Consider the following 17,036-nt stretch of genomic DNA (forward strand, 5'->3'; position numbering starts at 1 on the left):
GGTCATTCCTATCCCAAAGGATCACTTGTCTGAAGGGCACCAGATAAAAATAAAGTCTATTAATCACCAAGCTGCCACACAATTTCCTAAGAGGGCCAGAAGAGAGAAGGGCAATCTACAGTGGACGTTGGTCCGTTGAGGGAAGAAAAGGGAGGCAGCACCTGTGTGGGCAGAGCCAAGGAATCAGCTGCTGAGACTTCCAGAAAGCCAACGTCAGGCCTCCGTTTAGACCTCCCAAGCATCACAGGGTAAGCAGAAGGAGGAAGAGACTGTGGAGATGGGAACAGGAGAAACAGCGAATGACAAGAGAGTCCCTAATCACAGCCACGGGAGCTGGGGAGGGAGGGGGGGTGGGGATGGGGGGGGACGGGCAGGATGCAAGCACCTCACCCAGAAAGAGGGGAGCCAGGCATGAGAGGGACACCCACAAGGTAGCTCTGCGGAGGTGACCTGTCAGGAGGCAGGCGGCAGACAAAGAGTGAAGAGAGAAACCGAGAGGTGGGTGAGGAAGGGCACACGGGGTGGGTCTGCGAATACAGGGGACTACTGGCTGAGAATCCAATGAAAGCCGAAAGAGATAAAGCAAAAAGTAACCCCGCCATCTACGGGAGCAGACAATCACATGACAAAAATAAAGCTTTGGAAGAGAGGAATCGAATGGCAATGCCCCAATCCCAGAGCAGCTGCTGGCATTCTTGAGAGCTGGGCTGCTCCAGCCAGACACAGCTGGGAAGCCTGCTCCACGAGGGTCGGAAGGACCCTTCCCACAGGGCTCACCTGCTCGGGCTTTTATGCAGCAGAACAAAACGGAGCCCCTTCTGGGAGGCAAGACCCAGGCCAAAGCAGGCACCTCCTGATACTGTCATGAGACATCAGACCCCATGCCCGGCTCCCTCCTCATCCTGGACCAGAAACCACTTTGGGAGGGACATGTTACCTGCAGGAGTTGTCTCAGGAATGCCATCTGCACGGTGTATTAAGCAGCCAAATGGGGGTCATGGAGTTTGAGTTCTTCTAGCAAAATGTCCTCCAACCAGCTGTCACCCCACCGGGCACAGAACAACTTTTTGAAATCAAAAGAGGCCAGTGAAGAGGGAGGAAAAGGACACCACCCCCGAGGTGCTCCCTGAGCCCCCTCGCCCCCGTTCGCCCTCTGCTTCCACGGAGACGGCGGACACTGCAGGACGGCCTTGGAAGACCCACCGTGCCAGGGCCCTGCCTGAGCCACCTCGCAGCCCTTCCCCTGTGGCACCGCTCTGCATCCTCGGAGGGGAGAAGACAGGAGGGGAAGATGGTCAGAGAGTGTGGCTTCGAGGGCTGTCCTTGTTGTGGAAGGAGGGATGGGACCCCATCCGGTGAGAAGAAAAGTAGGGCAAGGATTTTAAACCCACCCCCCCAGCGCGCTGGTGGGTGAGAAAGAGAACGGCTCTCGAGCTGACGGCCATCCCTCCGAAGGCTGAAGGTTTCTGGAGGCACACCCGCCGCCCCTGCTCCCGCTCTCCCTCAGCCCCAACCCAGCCCTGTCTGCGCCCCCTAAACCCAGGAGCTGGGCCGTCCTTGTCCAAGAGACACCTCTGAAGCAAGCAAGAAAGGCTGGAGATGGATCGAGGGCCATTTATTAAGCTAAGTCGTCGTCAGAGAAAGATTCCTAACTCGCCCTACCTAGGACGGGAGAGGGAGAAGGAAATTAAAGGGAAACATGAGAAGCCAGAGGAGCCAAGTACCTTGGTGGAGGGCTTTGAGTTATGCTTTTGTTTGTAAGTCTCTGAAACAGAGAAAGAAAGAGGATGAATCTTCAGGAGACCAAGAGAGTGAGAGTGAGAGAGAGAGAGAGAGAGAGAGAGAGAGAGAGAGCGCCAGAAGAAAGCCACCAAGGAGGCACTGCCAGAGAAAGGGGGCCGGCATCAAAGGCAGGAGGCCTCCCTGACTTGCTTGTCCCTCATGCACAAACACCTGGGCAGGTGGGTGGCAGCAGCGGGAGGTGGTGACTTTGCTGACAGGGCAGGCATGCGAGCTGGGGTGCAGGCCCAAGAGGAGGAGCCAGTGAGGCCGAGGCTGGGGGCGGACAGCCAGGGAAGCACAGGGAAGGGGGTGCTGGGGGCAGGGGCAGGAAGGCGGCATCTGCCATACTTACTGTCACAGACGTAAGGTTTGTCATGGTCTTCCTGAGAGGCGGCGTCGTGCCTCCTCCTGCCACCTGCAGAGCCACGGGCCTGGGGAGACAAGGGGGGGGGGGCGGAACCAGGAGGCTTGTTATCGTAACGGTTACAACAGCTCCTGAGCACACACTCTGTGAGGCCCTGGGCATCGCACCTACATCTCCTCATTCAATCTTCCTCACAACATTTGAACCAATACCGACCCCATTTTACAGGCCAGGAAACTTGAGGCCCAGAGAGGCCCAGGTAACTTGCCCCAGAACACTCAGCTAGTCACGCGTATCATCTCATTAAATGTTCACAACTCCAAGAGAGGTCCTACTGTGACCTCCGTCTTACAGATCGGGAGGCCGAGGCAGCAGCCCGTTAAGTAGCTTGCCCAGGGTCACTCAGCTACCAAGTGCGGAGCCAGGCCGGAAACGACAGTCTGACTGCAAAGCCTACATCTGCCCGATCCCCCTACTCTACTGTTGCCACAAGGACCCCCTCCTCCAACCGCTTAGCTTTCTAGCTTCGTCGACCCCACATGGAGATGCCCACGCCGCTCCCCTCAGCTGACCGGATGACGGCAGATCGGGAGCAGAGGCCGTGTGCCCGCAGTCATCACCCCAGGCGCACGCTGTCCCCTGCAAGTCTCTTAAGAGCCAGCCAGCCCTGGCATCTGGGCCTAGGGCGTGAACCCGGGCATGGCGCGGAGCTCCCTCTGGCCTGCTCGGCCTACCCTGTGGGGGTGAGCTTCAGCTGAGGCCTCCCTGTGTGGTCTGCCTCAGGCCTCCAGCCAGTGACAGAGACCTTGACGCCTCACAGTCTCCTGGGGCTGGACTCCCGATACCACCACCCTGCGTGTACCTCCAGAAAGGGTCGGCGTACCCAGGGGTGGGGCTGGGCTGAGCTCTACCTCCAAAGATAGAGGAGAGCAGCCAAGAGGGTGCTGGCAACTCTGCAGCCCCAGGACGGTGGCTACAGAACGCGGCAAGGTTTATTTTTAAACCTTTATAAGTCCCACATGGTCACGTGGGTAGCACCCTGGCCTCCTCCGGGTCATTCTCTGGTAATGAGTAGCAGTAAACGCCCAACCAGGGAAAGGGCCTGCTGGGGTCTTTGGGGACAGAGAAGGAGACGCAGCAGATGAGAAATAAAACATGGCAGCCACCTGGGGTGCGGGGGGGAAACGGGGCAGTCCCCTGGGCTGGGCCTGGACAAGTGGCCCTGGAGATTTCAGGGTCAAAAGGCCTGTGGCTGACACACACACACACACACACACACACACACACACACAGGCACGCACACTCTCTCACTCACTGGGGATTTCACAACGGAAAGGCCTGTACCCCAGGCCTGTGATGTTCACACACTCTCAAAAAACACACACACTTCACAGTCAACACCACCTGCTAAGCTACCACCTCCACCATCGCCTCAGCTTGTCTCTCTCCAAAACAAATTACAGAATTCCACCCCCCTCCTTCCCTCCCTCCCACCGCTTTGCCTCTCTGCCTCCCCACCCCCCATCCGGGCACAAGGCCGGGCGACAGCCAGCGGCCCCCCTCCCCTGGCCCTCATCACTCAGAGTTGACCTGAAGAGGGAGCTGTGAGGTGCTGCGGTCACCCCCAGGCACTGACAGGCCTCCCTGCCTGCCCAGGACGACGACACGGAGGCTGGTCACCCTCAGCTGCCCTCACCGCCACCACCCCCCCCCCCCACGCCCCCACGGTGAAGCCAGGGACAGCTTGATGTGTGCAGCCCGCAGCCCTGTCACAGCCGCCTGGAGCAGGTGAAAGCAAGTGAAGCAGAATGACAAGCCAGCAGCAGACGCGGGGAAGGGGCTCTGAGAGACTAAAAATACCGCCTGGGAGAAGAGGAGGAGATAGGACAGTGCGCACTCCTGGGGGACGGCCAGCAGGAGGGGGAGGGGGCCCACTGAAAGCCAGGGTCGGGTTTCACTCTGCAGGGCTGACCAGCGAGGTCACTTCCACACTCTCCTTGCACCTTGGTTTCCTCAACTGCAAAATGGGCACGTGCAGGGAACTCTTCCTGTGGCAGCGTTACTCCTAGAGTCTCCTGGAATGGCCCAAACTTGGAAACTCAGAATCCTGCTGGTCTTTTTCAGGGGTCACGTCCTCAGAGAAGCCCTCCCTGACCAACCTATATCCACTCACACCCTACTCCATCGTTCTCCTCTCCCTGCCCTGCTTTGTTTGGTCCCAGCACTTAGCACCGTCTGACATTATATTATTCCGTCTCCCCAACAAGAATATAGAAAACACATCTATGTGGGCCACGCTATACTCAGAACCTGGCACAGGGCCAGCCACTTAAGGCGCACTTAATAAACCTTTGCTGAATCAATCAGTCAGTCAGCGAGTCAATCATCTTCAGTCCTTCTCCTTCATTCTTTCTACCCGAGTGCTACGGTTTCTTCCCTCCAAGGCCATCTTGGGCTTTGCATTTCCCTTCTATTCCACATTTTAATCCAGGAGCTCATCAACGGACCCCTGAACTGCTCCAAGAACCCACCAGCTGGGGTCCTACCTCTGCACTGCCCTTCCCAATCCAAATGCATGACGCCCAGACCAGTTAGACAAAAGGAGTAAATGACAGAGCCCATAGTCATTTATTCATTCATTCATTCATTGCCATCTAAAGACCCCTGACGCATCCAACAGCAACCTGGTGCTAAATCCATCAGGTTCACCTCATGCTCATGCTATGTCCTTGTCTTTGTTTTTATTGATCCCTGTCAGGGACCAGCCTCTGCTCTGCCACCCACACTGGTCCATGCTTTAGCCCCACTAACATCCACTCCTCCAAGAACCTTCCTCCTGCCAAATTGAGGAGTAAAAAGAGCATCAGCGTTTAAAGTCAGACAGGCATAGGTTTAAACACCAGCCATGTGTCTTTAGACAAGTTGCTTCTCTAAATTTTAACTTTCTCAACTGTAAAATGGGCACAGAAACACCTTTACTGCAGAGTTGCTGAGAGCGTTTGCGCCCAGAGCGTGTGAAACCACAGGGGATAGCGCCCCGTCCACAGGAAGTGCTCGATAAATTATTTCCCCTTCTTGCCCAAGCTGATCTCTTCTCTCTCCTCCGAACTTTTATTGCGTTTCGTTAGTGCACAGGCAGAAGCCTGCTGTTTTCTAATTGTATCATGGCTATTAGTATTTTCTCCTCAATTTAATCCCGAGGTCCTTAAAAGCAAAGACGGCATTTCATACGTTATTATGAGCCCCCAACACTTAGATCTATGCTGGGGACACAGCATCCAAAGCTCTTGCACATGTATTAAGTTCAATTCATTCCTACAATACACCGTGAGTTACAGAGGGTAACATTATTCCCATTTGGCACTCGATGAAACCATCTCTAAAAGGGTTTATGATTCGTCCACAGTCACAGGGTCAGTAGAAGGAGCAGGACCTAGGTTTCCAGACTCTATTCTCTAAACTTTTAAAGCTGACTGTCCAAAAGAAACCAGTCCTCCCTCTCTGAGAACTGTCCACCCCATTCCACTCCTCATCATTCAGATACTGGTAAGCCACGACAGCCATGATTTACCACATAGCCCAGCCCCACTGGCCACAGTTGATTGGCTGGCTCAGGAGTCACATGACCTAGGCTGGGCCAATCAGATTCTACCTATAAAGGATTTGGAGCTGGGAAAATGACTCCAGTGGTGAGCACACACACTTGAACTGACAGCCCATCTATTCAGGAGCTAGGAAGCCATGCACACAGAGAAGCAGGAAATCGTCTTTTGGTAGAAAAATAAAGAAGCAGAGGCCACCCACTGCCTGGGTTCCTTATTCTTTCCCAGTCCTAAGTCCCTGCCATTTTCTTGCCCTTCCTAAGGGTTGCATCTTCAAAGATTGCTCATATTTGCGGCAATGACCCAGCAGCTTTTCAAATACTCCACATTTTTGCCCAAGCTGTTGCGTTTCTTGCAATTAAAAGACCCTCGACTAGCACACGCTCAGAGAGCTAGTTCCTCTGTAAGAGTTGTTCTCAAGTGATGGTCCAGGGTTCCCTGGGATCTTTGAGACCCTTTCTGCTATCAAAACTATTTTCGTAACAGTACCAAATAGCACTGGAATGTTACTTGAAACTTTACACTCTCAATTCTCTCAGAAGTGCACGGTGAGAGTTTTCCTGAGGCTACCTGACATGATAATGTCATCACTCCGTGTGCTGGTGTATTCTGAAGGTTAACATTTTTTTCTGCCTTAATTTCTAGTATGGTAAGTATCACTGGTTATAAACCACCAGAACAATAGCTTTGGGGGGCTCTCAGTAATTTTTCAGTAAAGAATTCCTGAGAAACGCCCCTGCAAAAACAAAACAAAACAAAACCAAAAACCCTGAGAACCACAGCTCCACATCCTTGCTGTTTAAAGTGTGGTCCTCAGACCAGCAGAGCTGGCATCACCTGGGAGCTTGTTAACCAGGCAAAATCTCAAAATCTCAGCCCTCCCCCCCACCCCCCAGACCCACTGTGTTAGAATTTGCACTTTAACAAGATCACCATGTGCTTCGTATGCACATTACAGTTTGAGAAACATTGGACTGCACCACTGTGCATCAATACATGGTTACTGATTGATTGATTGACTGATTGATAATACTCACATGGATGCCTTCCAGCAATTTCATGAATTTTAAAGAGCCTGGATTTCTTGGGCTAAAGTTACCATAGACACAGTCATTAATTGTTGGGCCTGAATTTCCCTCACCCCTCAGGGTATCTCCATTGTCAAAGCTCCAAGAGTTGTTCCTTTACACCCTCTGAACAATGTCTAGCCTTTATTAAGCACTCAGAATCGGCTGTGTATTATTACTCACATTTTAATTATGAAAAACTGAGGCCCAGAGTGCTTACATAATTTTATCAAGATGATGAGGTTAACATTACTTCACCCAATGTCTAGTAAATAAATGGTGGAGCTGGGATTTGAACTCCTGGTTCAAACAAGGCAGAGGCTGTCCTTATAATCACTACCTTACCCTTGGCTTCCTCAGTGGGCACACAGAGCACCTGGGGATCTTGTCAAAGTGCAGGCTCTAATTTGGTCCATCTAGGGTGGAGTCCAGGGTCTGGCATGTTTGACAAGCTCCCAGGTGATCCTGAGGCTGCAGTCCAGGAGCCACACATTGAGTGTGTGTATGGCCTTGCTGCCTGTCAGTCCTCACAACAGAAATGCTCTCTAGGAACCAGCAGCAGCTTGAATATGCCACTTAAAAGGGTAGTTTAACTGAGGCTGTGGGTGAGGCAGCTTCACACTTTTATTCCAGCATAGGCAGGTTCACCCACACTCTTCTGGGTCATCGCATGGCTTTCACCATGGGTGACAGGTGCACAGTGTCACTGCACAACATAGAGCCCTTCAGCGGCCCCGTGGCTAGCATCAAGTAGGCCTGGAGTTAGTCTAGGCCCCATCCAGCTCCCTTACTGTGTTCAAGCCTTCTCTCAACTCCCACAAAGTTGAAATATAGCTTTTCTTTCTCATCATTCAGTCATTCATTCAACATGCTGGTCTTTGGCCATATTATGGGCACGGGGCCAGGCATGACTCAGTGGCAAAAGCACAGACCTGTGTTCGAATCCTGACTTTTTTTAAATTCATTTTTTTAAATCTTATTATTTTTTTTTTTTTTAGAGAGAGAGTGTGCGCAAGCAGGGGAGAGGGGTAGAGGGAGGGAGAGAGGGAGAGACAGACAGACAGAGAGAGAATCTCAAGCAGGCTCCATGCTCATTGAGGAGCCCAATGCAGGGCTTGATCCCACAACCCTAGGACCATGACCTGAACTGAAATCAAGAGTCAAGACGCTCAACCAACCGAGCCACCCAGGCGCCTCCTGACTTCTTTTTTACTAGATTAGACGACCTTGGGCAAGTTACTTAATCTCTCTGAGAGTAATAATACCAATTTATGGGAACGAAAGAAGTGTTGGCCAATAGAAATATAACATGAGCCACACACGTCATTTCAAATTTTCTAGTAACCACATTTTTCAAAAAGAGTAAAAAGAAAAACAGGTACAATTAATGTTACTAACATATTTTATTTAATCCACAATATCCAAACTATTATCATATTAATAGAAAAATATTCATGAGATGCTTTGCATTCTTTCCTACTAAATGTTCAAAATCTGGGGCATATTTGACATTTACAGCACATTTTACTTGGAACTGGCAGTATTCTAAGTTTTCATTGTAAAGAGCCTCATCACATGGCCCAGGGTCCAGAAAGTACACGGTGAGTACACAGTGACTGCTGCTGTCACTGCTGTGTTCTTACAGAGGAGACACCCAGCTCATATCCATGCACTTTTGAGTTCAATCATCTAGATTTAGCTTGGGAATAGAGAAAACATGAAGAGGACCACTCTCTACAATCTACTCAAGGAACTTTGGTTTGGGGTGAGGGAAGGGATAGAAGCAAGCCTGGAGGCACACAGCTCTTGGAGTTTGCAAAAGGCCCAGAAATCCTAAAGCCTCCTCCAATGACGGAATTGGGTATTCACTGTTTTGTAGCCCCCAGTGAAGTCATGGGTCTAGGCAAGTTTACCCATGGCTGCTGAAGCAACCAGATGGAAACTTGATGGGGAACCTTTTAAGGAGAGATCAGGCTGACAATACCCAAATCCACTGATCCATTTTCCCCCGAGGGCAGAACAGCTGGACAACATGTACCTCCTCATGTAATGCAGTAAGAAGCACAGGGAAGATTCTTGCCCCACCAAAAAAAAAAACTTACACATACACAAACACCTTGAATCTAATCAGGTCTCTAATCAAACCACCAGTTTTCAGAAAATAAAGAGGATACATTAAATACCACCAATCCGCCAAACCTAGAATGTGGGAAATTCTACAAGACGAACCACCCAAGTTTTTCAACAAATAAATGATGTGGAGAAGAAAAAAAATATGTATGTGTGTGGTGGGGTAGAGCAAGGAAGAGGTATGGAACAAAAGAGGCTTAGGTTTCAAACAAACCAACTGTAAAAAGGCACTTTTGAGGAAATCATCAGGGACTAGATAGTAGATATTAGAGTAGTTGTTATTTGTACTGGGTATAATAATGATATTTGTTAGAGTTATACTCTGAGGTATGTGCAGGTTAAATGACAAAATGCCTATGACTTCCTTTCACATATTCTTCCAAAAATTAAATAAATATATAAACCAACAACAAACGGGAGTAAAGAACAAATAAAACAAGTTCATTACTGAAGCTGGCTGGCGACTATAAAAGGCGTGACGCATGACAGGGTTGCCCTGCCCAGCCTGAGAAATTCCAGCCCCATCAGCAAGTCAGAGCATCTGAGCTCAACGTGGGCAAAACTGGACTGCTTGCACCATTCACCCAGGAACTTGCTTATAATACAGCTTTCCAGGCCCTGCCCTAGACGTCCTAAATCAGAACTTCTGGGAGTAGGGTCCTGGGAATGTGCATTGCAATAGGCGCCCCTGGTGATCTTGATGTATACTAAAGCACAAGAAGCACGGGAATAGAGAGGCTTGCCATAATTATCACGGGACCCAAACCCACAGGGCACCCAGGACTAGCCTCTTATCCATGGGAGGGGTAAGGATCCTGTCCAGAGACTGAAGGAGCCAGAAGACTAAAGACCAATTCTCTAGATGGAAAGAAAGCTTATCCTTGGAGGTCCCTTGCCACCTGGTTATTTTCAGATGCCCTTGCAGACCCCTGAGGATGACTACCAAAAGCTTACTGGGCTTGGATATGAGCACTCTGGAGAAGCAACCTTTATGTCTGAGAGCACCATTCAGGCTTGGGTCCCTCCCCTCAAGGACCACTCCCATAGGTTTATACCTTCCACCTTGGATTTTTCATCTGCCCATTTCCCAGGCTCCTGGCCTCCTCTTGCCACATCCCAGGCCCACACCAAAAGCCCATGCCCCACCCATTTGGAAACCATTCATGGCCCCCACGCTTTCCCAGCATGATTCTACTCTCCACCTAGTGAAATATACCCCAAAGCAGGTGTCCTGACCTTGTCACTCTGGGGCAGTCCCAGGGATAGGAAAATTCAGCCTTCTTTTAAGACCAAGTAATGGGTCCAAAAGTCACTTTCTCCTCATCCTCTACCCTTCTCCAGACCCCACCCCAACCCTCCCAGGACCCTCACTGTCCCCTCAGGTTACCTTCTCCCACTTCCTCTCCCTCCTGTAAGGGATGAACTCTTACAGGCTATCACCAGGGGTCAGAGCTCTTCTGGCATTTTCTTCTCTGAGTATTCATCAAGGGAGGCTGTGTACATGAGCTTTGTCTGCTTGAAGTGGGACTTTGGGTCTGGGGACCAGTTGTGCTTCCACCCTCAGTCTCCCTTATCTCTTCCCTCCATCATGGCATCTCCAGCTTACCCGTCCTCTGGTCCTATTCTTTCGCTTGGGAATATCCTCTTCTAAATCTTCTTCTTCATTTCCTTCTTCTACATTTTCATCATTTTCCAAAACCCTCTGAAAAGACAAGAAAATAAACAAAAGAGTTGAGAAATAAAATGCAAAGGAGAAAGCCATCCGGGGGTGATTGGGGGGTGGGGGGTCTGTTTTGTTGTATGTTTTAACAAAACAAGACACTGCCATTGCTTGGGAAGCAGGGCCTCCGAGATGCTGCCCAGAGTCTGAGCTCTTGGCGGTAACAACTCTCTCAAACCCTTGGGCCCCTTCCAGCCCAATCCTCCCAGAACACTGACTTTTTTCAACTATTTTTACCCAAGAAACATTTTCTAAAAAGAGAATACTCTGGTAGAGGCACTTCTCTATGTGGACCCAAGATGTTTTTCAAAACTTAACTTTTTTAATGTAATTTTCCTTTGTTCCTAAATATGAAAATATGTTCCTTCTTTCTCTGCCATTCTGGAACCCTGCCCTGTTTGATGAAAACAAGTAACTTCCTGTTCATCTGACCAGAATTTGACATTAATGTGTTGTTCTTAATCGTCCATTGTTTTTTTTTTTAAGAAAAATGGGTTTTCATTACAGCATATTACTTGTAACGAAAGCTTAAAGATCATGAATTTAATTATCACTCTCCAATAGCCCTGTGAGTCACATAGCAGCAGAGAATCCAATTCCCATTTTACAGGTGAATAAACTGAGGCTAAAAGCAGTTTTGATTGCCCAAGGTCGTACAGTGAATCCAAGACCAAAGTCAAGTCAGGTTCATCAGCCCAGAGTTTTCTGTTCATTTCTCAGCCCTATGCCTGAAGATTGAGGTATATTATGTAGACCCTTCCTGTAGGGACATGAACACTTCATTCCCTTTGGGAGTGGGGAGGACAGGTAAGGTGTGTACTTCTAGATTTGGGGGAGAAATGAAAGACTGTGGCAGAGGACCCAGCTCCCCAAAGTGAAAGGGGGACGGAGCTCACTGGACTCCATGTCTGGGACCCTAGGAGCTTCTTTATGGACTCACTGTGTGACTTTGGGTGAGTCATCATGTCTTCGTGCCTCAGTTTCCCCAATTATAAAATAGGAATTCATTTATTCATTCAATCAACAAACATGTGTCTAGTGCTGACTACATGGCTGTACTACATGCTAGACAAGCCACAGAATGACTACAGTCAGGCCTGGCCCTAAAAAGATTCCACAGTACAGTGAAGGGAAAACAGATTAAAATAAAAACCACAACCATATAGTTACTACTGCCATAAATGCAGTGATGGGCAGGTGCAAGCTGCTAGGAGAGGCTGTTAGAGGGAATTTTACCTAATCTGAGGGTCAGGAGAGGCTTACCTGAGGAAGTGACCTAAGAGAGTTGAGATGTAAAGGATGAGCAAAGACTAGACTGGGGAATGGGGATGGAGGGCAGGGTGGGAGGGAAAGTATTCTGGGCAGAGGGAACATCATGAGCAAACTCCCTGAGGGAGGAAGAGGAATTTGGCTTGTCCACGTTGCAGAAAGAGGCAAGTGTGACTAGAGCTCAGTGACTCAGAGAGAGACTCGTATGAGATGAAGCTAGAAAAAAGGCAGGTACCATATTATACATGATAACAGCATCCATCCATGCTTGTGATGGCGTGATAATCACACAAGCTATGAAAAGGCTTACAAGCAGCACACACTGCACTAACATGTGGTCTCACCATCACTGTTCAGGTAGCCTCCTGGACAACACCTCTGGCCTGTCTTCCAAGCAGGAAGCCCAGGAGTGAGTTTCCAGGTACCTTCTCCCACTGCCTTCATGTTGGAGTTCTCTCCCAACCACAGGGGTTCACATAAGGTCTACATAATATACCTCCATTTACTAGATCAAAACAGATCTAGTAAATTCTCCGGCTTCTCTACTGGGCTTACTTGGGAAGCCATCAGCTGACAGCACATGGGGGTTCTCAAGGCCAACCACAGCCATCCAACAGAGAAGCAGCTCTGTCTGCTAGACACGCCCTGTGGCCCATAACTAGAAAACATCAGCCCAGCTCCCAGCAAGCCTCCTAGGCTCTCTGCATCTTGGCTCCCTGAACCATCAGTGGGAACACAAGTGAAAGTCAAGCAAGACAATGACAAGTCAAATGCTCTGCAGACTTTGGTGAAAAGATGCAGTGTAAATATCAGGTGTTGTTGTTATGACTGTTGTTGCTGTTCAAACAGCTGTCCTGCCAACTTCCGGGTCTTGAAGTCATTTAATCATGGCGAGTTCCGAGTGCCTCATATTTAAAGGTCATTGTCTCTGGCATCTTGTACAATATGACTCCACTCTCATTTTTTATTATGAAGGGATTTATGACCTGCAATATGGACTCAGGGTTGGAAGATAAAACACTGGTTGAAGGCTGCTGGATTAGTCTCCAGGAGTGCCGCCTGGCCTCGATGTCCGGAAGTAAAATGACTTCTCCCTCCTTCTTCCCATTGGTCTCCCTGTGTCTTGAGAACCCCTATGCTGTGCCCCAGGCTTCAGATGTGACAGCAGCCACCCCAGTGTGTTTGCATTTCCTGCAATGTGGCCCTGACACCCAGAAGCCTCTCTGCATAACTAGGGAGGAGCCAGGAGTCCCTAACAAACAAAGCTCGCATTCAGGTCTCAGGAAGCAGAGGGGGCGTCCTGTGCAGAGGAGTCGAGGGCCGGGATCCAACTTAGATGCAGCTGATCCCCCACTAACATACTTGCATTCTCTGTCCAAGGACATTATCTGGAAAATAAACACATTTTAAAATAACTTTTCTCCCTGTTACTCTAAACAGTCTTTACGGTGATGATAACAATGGTTTGTGGTTGTGTTTAAAAAAGAAGAAGGAATGCCTTTTAAAGACTCCATTATCTCTGGCCTGGAACACTGCAAAGCCTCCTAACTGATTTCTCTCCCCCCCCACCGGCCCCGTGTCCAGTCTCCTTTCCAGGCAGTAGCCAGAGGGATCTTGAAGAAACACATATTCGCTCCCCTGGTTAAAATGGCTTCCTTTTTCACTCCCATGAAATCATGTCCTGAGAAGCCAGAGTGGTTTGACCCTGCCGGCCCCCCCTAATCCATTCTAGGTCCTTCCCCCCACCGGCACGGTTCTCTAAGCCACACAGGCCTTCTCTCGAAATTTTTTTTCCCGTTTTTCTTTTTATTTCTTGACCTACAATATTACATCAGTTTCAGGTGAACAACATCATGATCTGACATTCTCTGGCAACCACAAATCTGTTCTCTGTATCTATAAGTCTGGTTCGGTTTTGTTTGTTCTGTCTTTTAGATTCCACATATAAGGGAAATGGTGTGGTATTTGTCTTTCTCTGATTTATTTCACTTAGCATAATGTCCTCAAGCTCCATCCGTGTTGTCACAAATGGTAAGATTCCATTCTTTTTCAGAGCGGAGTAGTATTCCATTGTGTATATATACCACATCTTCTTTATCCATTCAGTTGGCCATCTCTATGTCTTCTTTGGCAAAATATCTGTTCAGGTCCTCTGACCATTTTGTAATTGAATTGTTTGGGGGTTTTGTTGTTGTTGTTGTTGTTGTTGAGTTCTATGAGTTCTGCATCTTCTGTCTGTTCTTTCAAAACTACAAGCTCAGACCCATCTCGAGGCCTTCACACACACCGTTCCTCTACCCAGAAAGCTCCTCCCCACAGCCTCACTTCACTTGCTCCTTGCCATCCCTTAGGACTGAGGTTAAGTCTCTTATCTCCCATAGGACACTACCTAGAGTCTGTCCCTCCTCTCATATTGAATCTTCAGACTCTGTTCTTTTCATGGTCGTTTATCCTGAAACGCAATTATTGCCTTTGTTTATGTGTTTTCTGTCTATATATCATACTAGAATATAAAGGTGAACAGATGGGACTGGTCTCTCTTGGCTTCTCCGTCTCCCCAGAACCTAGCACAGTGCCTGCTTAGAGGAGGCACTCGATAAACTTTGGTGGAATGAATGAATTTAAAAAATGGAACAAATACAGTCTATATACTACATATGTGCCTTATTTTACTAACCAAAGCCAATAAGAACGTGTAAACTCATTTGGCTCATGGTCCTGGTTTTGGCTTCTAGCACAGTAAATGGCAGCCCACCTCTGCACATATCAGACATTCCATTTACGTAGGAGATGTTAGTGATGATGATAATTCCACAGTGATGACCCATATACTGGCCCAAGGCTGCCTGAGAAGAACCCGAACCAGCTTGAAAGGGTGAGACTACCTATCACTAGAGCATCAGGGCTTCTGGGCAATGGCTCTGTCCCTTCCACTGAGTCTGTGAAATTAACGCTAACTGCACAATACAGATGTGACAGACCTTAACTTCAAAGACCTGAAAGTCCAAAATCTGGGGGAAAGAGGGGAATACATGAATAGGGAAAAAAAACAAACGAGAAAGGACTAGGCACCCTAAATGTCAGTGACAAGAAGAGATCCCTCTGGCTGTGGGGCGATCAAGAAAGGCTTCATGAGGTAGGTGGTATTGGGGCTGAGCCTAACTGATGGGTGGAATTTGTACACATAGAGTAGAAGAAAAAATTCACCACATAAAGGATACAGCATGACCACAGGCACAGAGGGAAGAAGACTGAAGAAGAGAGGAGCTCAGGAGTGAGGGGAAATAAGCCTGAAAACTAGGTTAGGAGCAGAGAGAGGAGCCCCAAGAAGATCAGACGCATCATTTTGGACTGACCTAGTAGGAAACAAGTGTTTCAGCTAAGTTTTTTAAACAAGGGCTTGGCACAAGCTGAGCTTTCTTTCGGCATGAAAGATCAGCTAGCAAAGTAGGACATGTTAGAGAGGGGAAGGACGGGGGATGGGGTGACTCCCAGGAATCTGTTCACTTGCACATCCGTTCAAGAGATTATTTATTGTGTACCTACTACGTGCTAGGCACCGTTTGCATGCTTCAGATATATTAGTGAACAAGACACACAAAGAATCCCACCCTTGAGTTTACATTCTATTGGAAGAAAACAGAAAATAAACAATACATAACAAATCAGCAAATTACGAAGTATGTTAGATAGCGATCAAAGCTATGGGAAGAAAAAAAGAAGAAGCAAAAGAAAGCAGAGTAAGGGAATCGGGGGCGCTGGGGGGCAGGGAGGACACAGGATGTGGTAGCACACACAGTGATTGGGGTAAACTTCATAGAGAAGAGACAGGAGCACAAAGTGAAGAAGGGGAGGGTGAGGGCCCAGCTGAGGTCTGGGGAGAGGACTCTGCAGGCAGAGGAAATGGGCCGACCAAAAACCCCGAGGCAAGAGAGTGCCTGGTGTGTTCTAGAAGGAGCAAAAAGACACCAGTGTGCCTGCAGCAGAGTGAGCAAGGAAAAGGCGAAGCAACCGAGTCGGAGAGGTAAGGGGCCTTGACTTTTTATTCTGGGACAACAGGAGCCTGTGCAAGTTTGCAGGCCCAGTAACAACAGGATCCAACTTAGGTATTAAAGGGTTTCCCCTCAGCCACTAGCAAGGGCGTCACTTAGAAAGCAACTGCAGGGGCACCCGGGTGGCTCGGTCAGTTGAGCGTCCAACTTGGGTTCAGGTCATGACCTCACGGGTCATGAGTTCAAGCCCCGCATCGGGCTCTGCGCTGACAGCTCAGAGCCTGGAGCCTGCTTCAGATTCTGTGTCTCCCTCTCTCTCTCTCTCTCTCTCTGCCCCTCCCTGCTCACACTTTGTCACTCACTCAAAAATAAACAAACATTAAAAAGATATTTTTTTAATAGAAAATAATTGGAGCCCTTCAGACCAGAGATGACAGCAGCCGGAACCAGGGCAGTAGCAAAGGGACCTGTTAAGAAGAGTCTGTGCTCTGGATTTGGGTTGTGGGCACAGCTCACAGGATTCCCAATGAACTGACCGTTGGGTGTGACGGACGACTCCAAGGGGCATTAGATGCATGGAGGTTACGGCTATTAAGGATTTTTACTAGGGCTGTAACTCTCAGGAGGAGAGGAGGCAGCCAATAGAAGCCACGTTGTGACATGGAGAAGACCTGACCATTCATCTGAACACGGGATGGCAGAGAAGGAGGCCAATTCACTGCTTCGTTCTACATCTTTATTGAGATTTGACTGCTGGGCACGTGCAAGTCCCCAACGGGACAACGGTGAACACAACAGCATGGTCCCTGACTCCGTGGAACGCCCTGACTTGCCGGTACTTAGGGAGCAAACCAAAACTTTAACTGTTAATGCTTTAATTATAACTTCAATGAATGACTATGCAAATACTAAACATTAAATTAGATATACAATTAATAAATATGTAGTATGATATATAATATGTGTCACATAAAATATAAAGTATAATAAAATATACATTTAATATAAATGTCATTTGATTTTAATAATTGAATTATATTTCATGATTAATGCTATTGTTTAATATTTATATTAATTAATATTACTACAATATTCTGTGCCAACCGTTGT

The 17,036-nt window shown here is 48.5% G+C and overlaps 1 protein-coding gene across 2 annotated transcripts in view; it reads right to left on the minus strand.

Annotated features, from left to right (window-relative positions):
• DPF3 (double PHD fingers 3) overlaps nucleotides 1–17,036 on the minus strand; it is a 260,062-nt gene that overhangs the window by 93,683 nt on the left and 149,343 nt on the right. For both annotated transcript variants that reach the window (XR_006293429.1, XM_043556512.1), the window contains exons 5-6: nucleotides 10,552–10,647; nucleotides 2,135–2,213 (exon numbers count right to left, since the gene is read on the minus strand). Coding sequence is in view for 1 of the 2 variants with exons in the window: in XM_043556512.1 (XP_043412447.1) it covers nucleotides 2,135–2,213; nucleotides 10,552–10,647 (175 nt within the window). In the remaining variant the exon portion in view is untranslated. The remainder of the gene's footprint in view (nucleotides 1–2,134; nucleotides 2,214–10,551; nucleotides 10,648–17,036) is intronic.

Source organism: Prionailurus bengalensis, chromosome B3 (genome assembly GCF_016509475.1).
Source record: "Prionailurus bengalensis isolate Pbe53 chromosome B3, Fcat_Pben_1.1_paternal_pri, whole genome shotgun sequence".
NCBI lineage: Eukaryota > Metazoa > Chordata > Mammalia > Carnivora > Felidae > Prionailurus > Prionailurus bengalensis.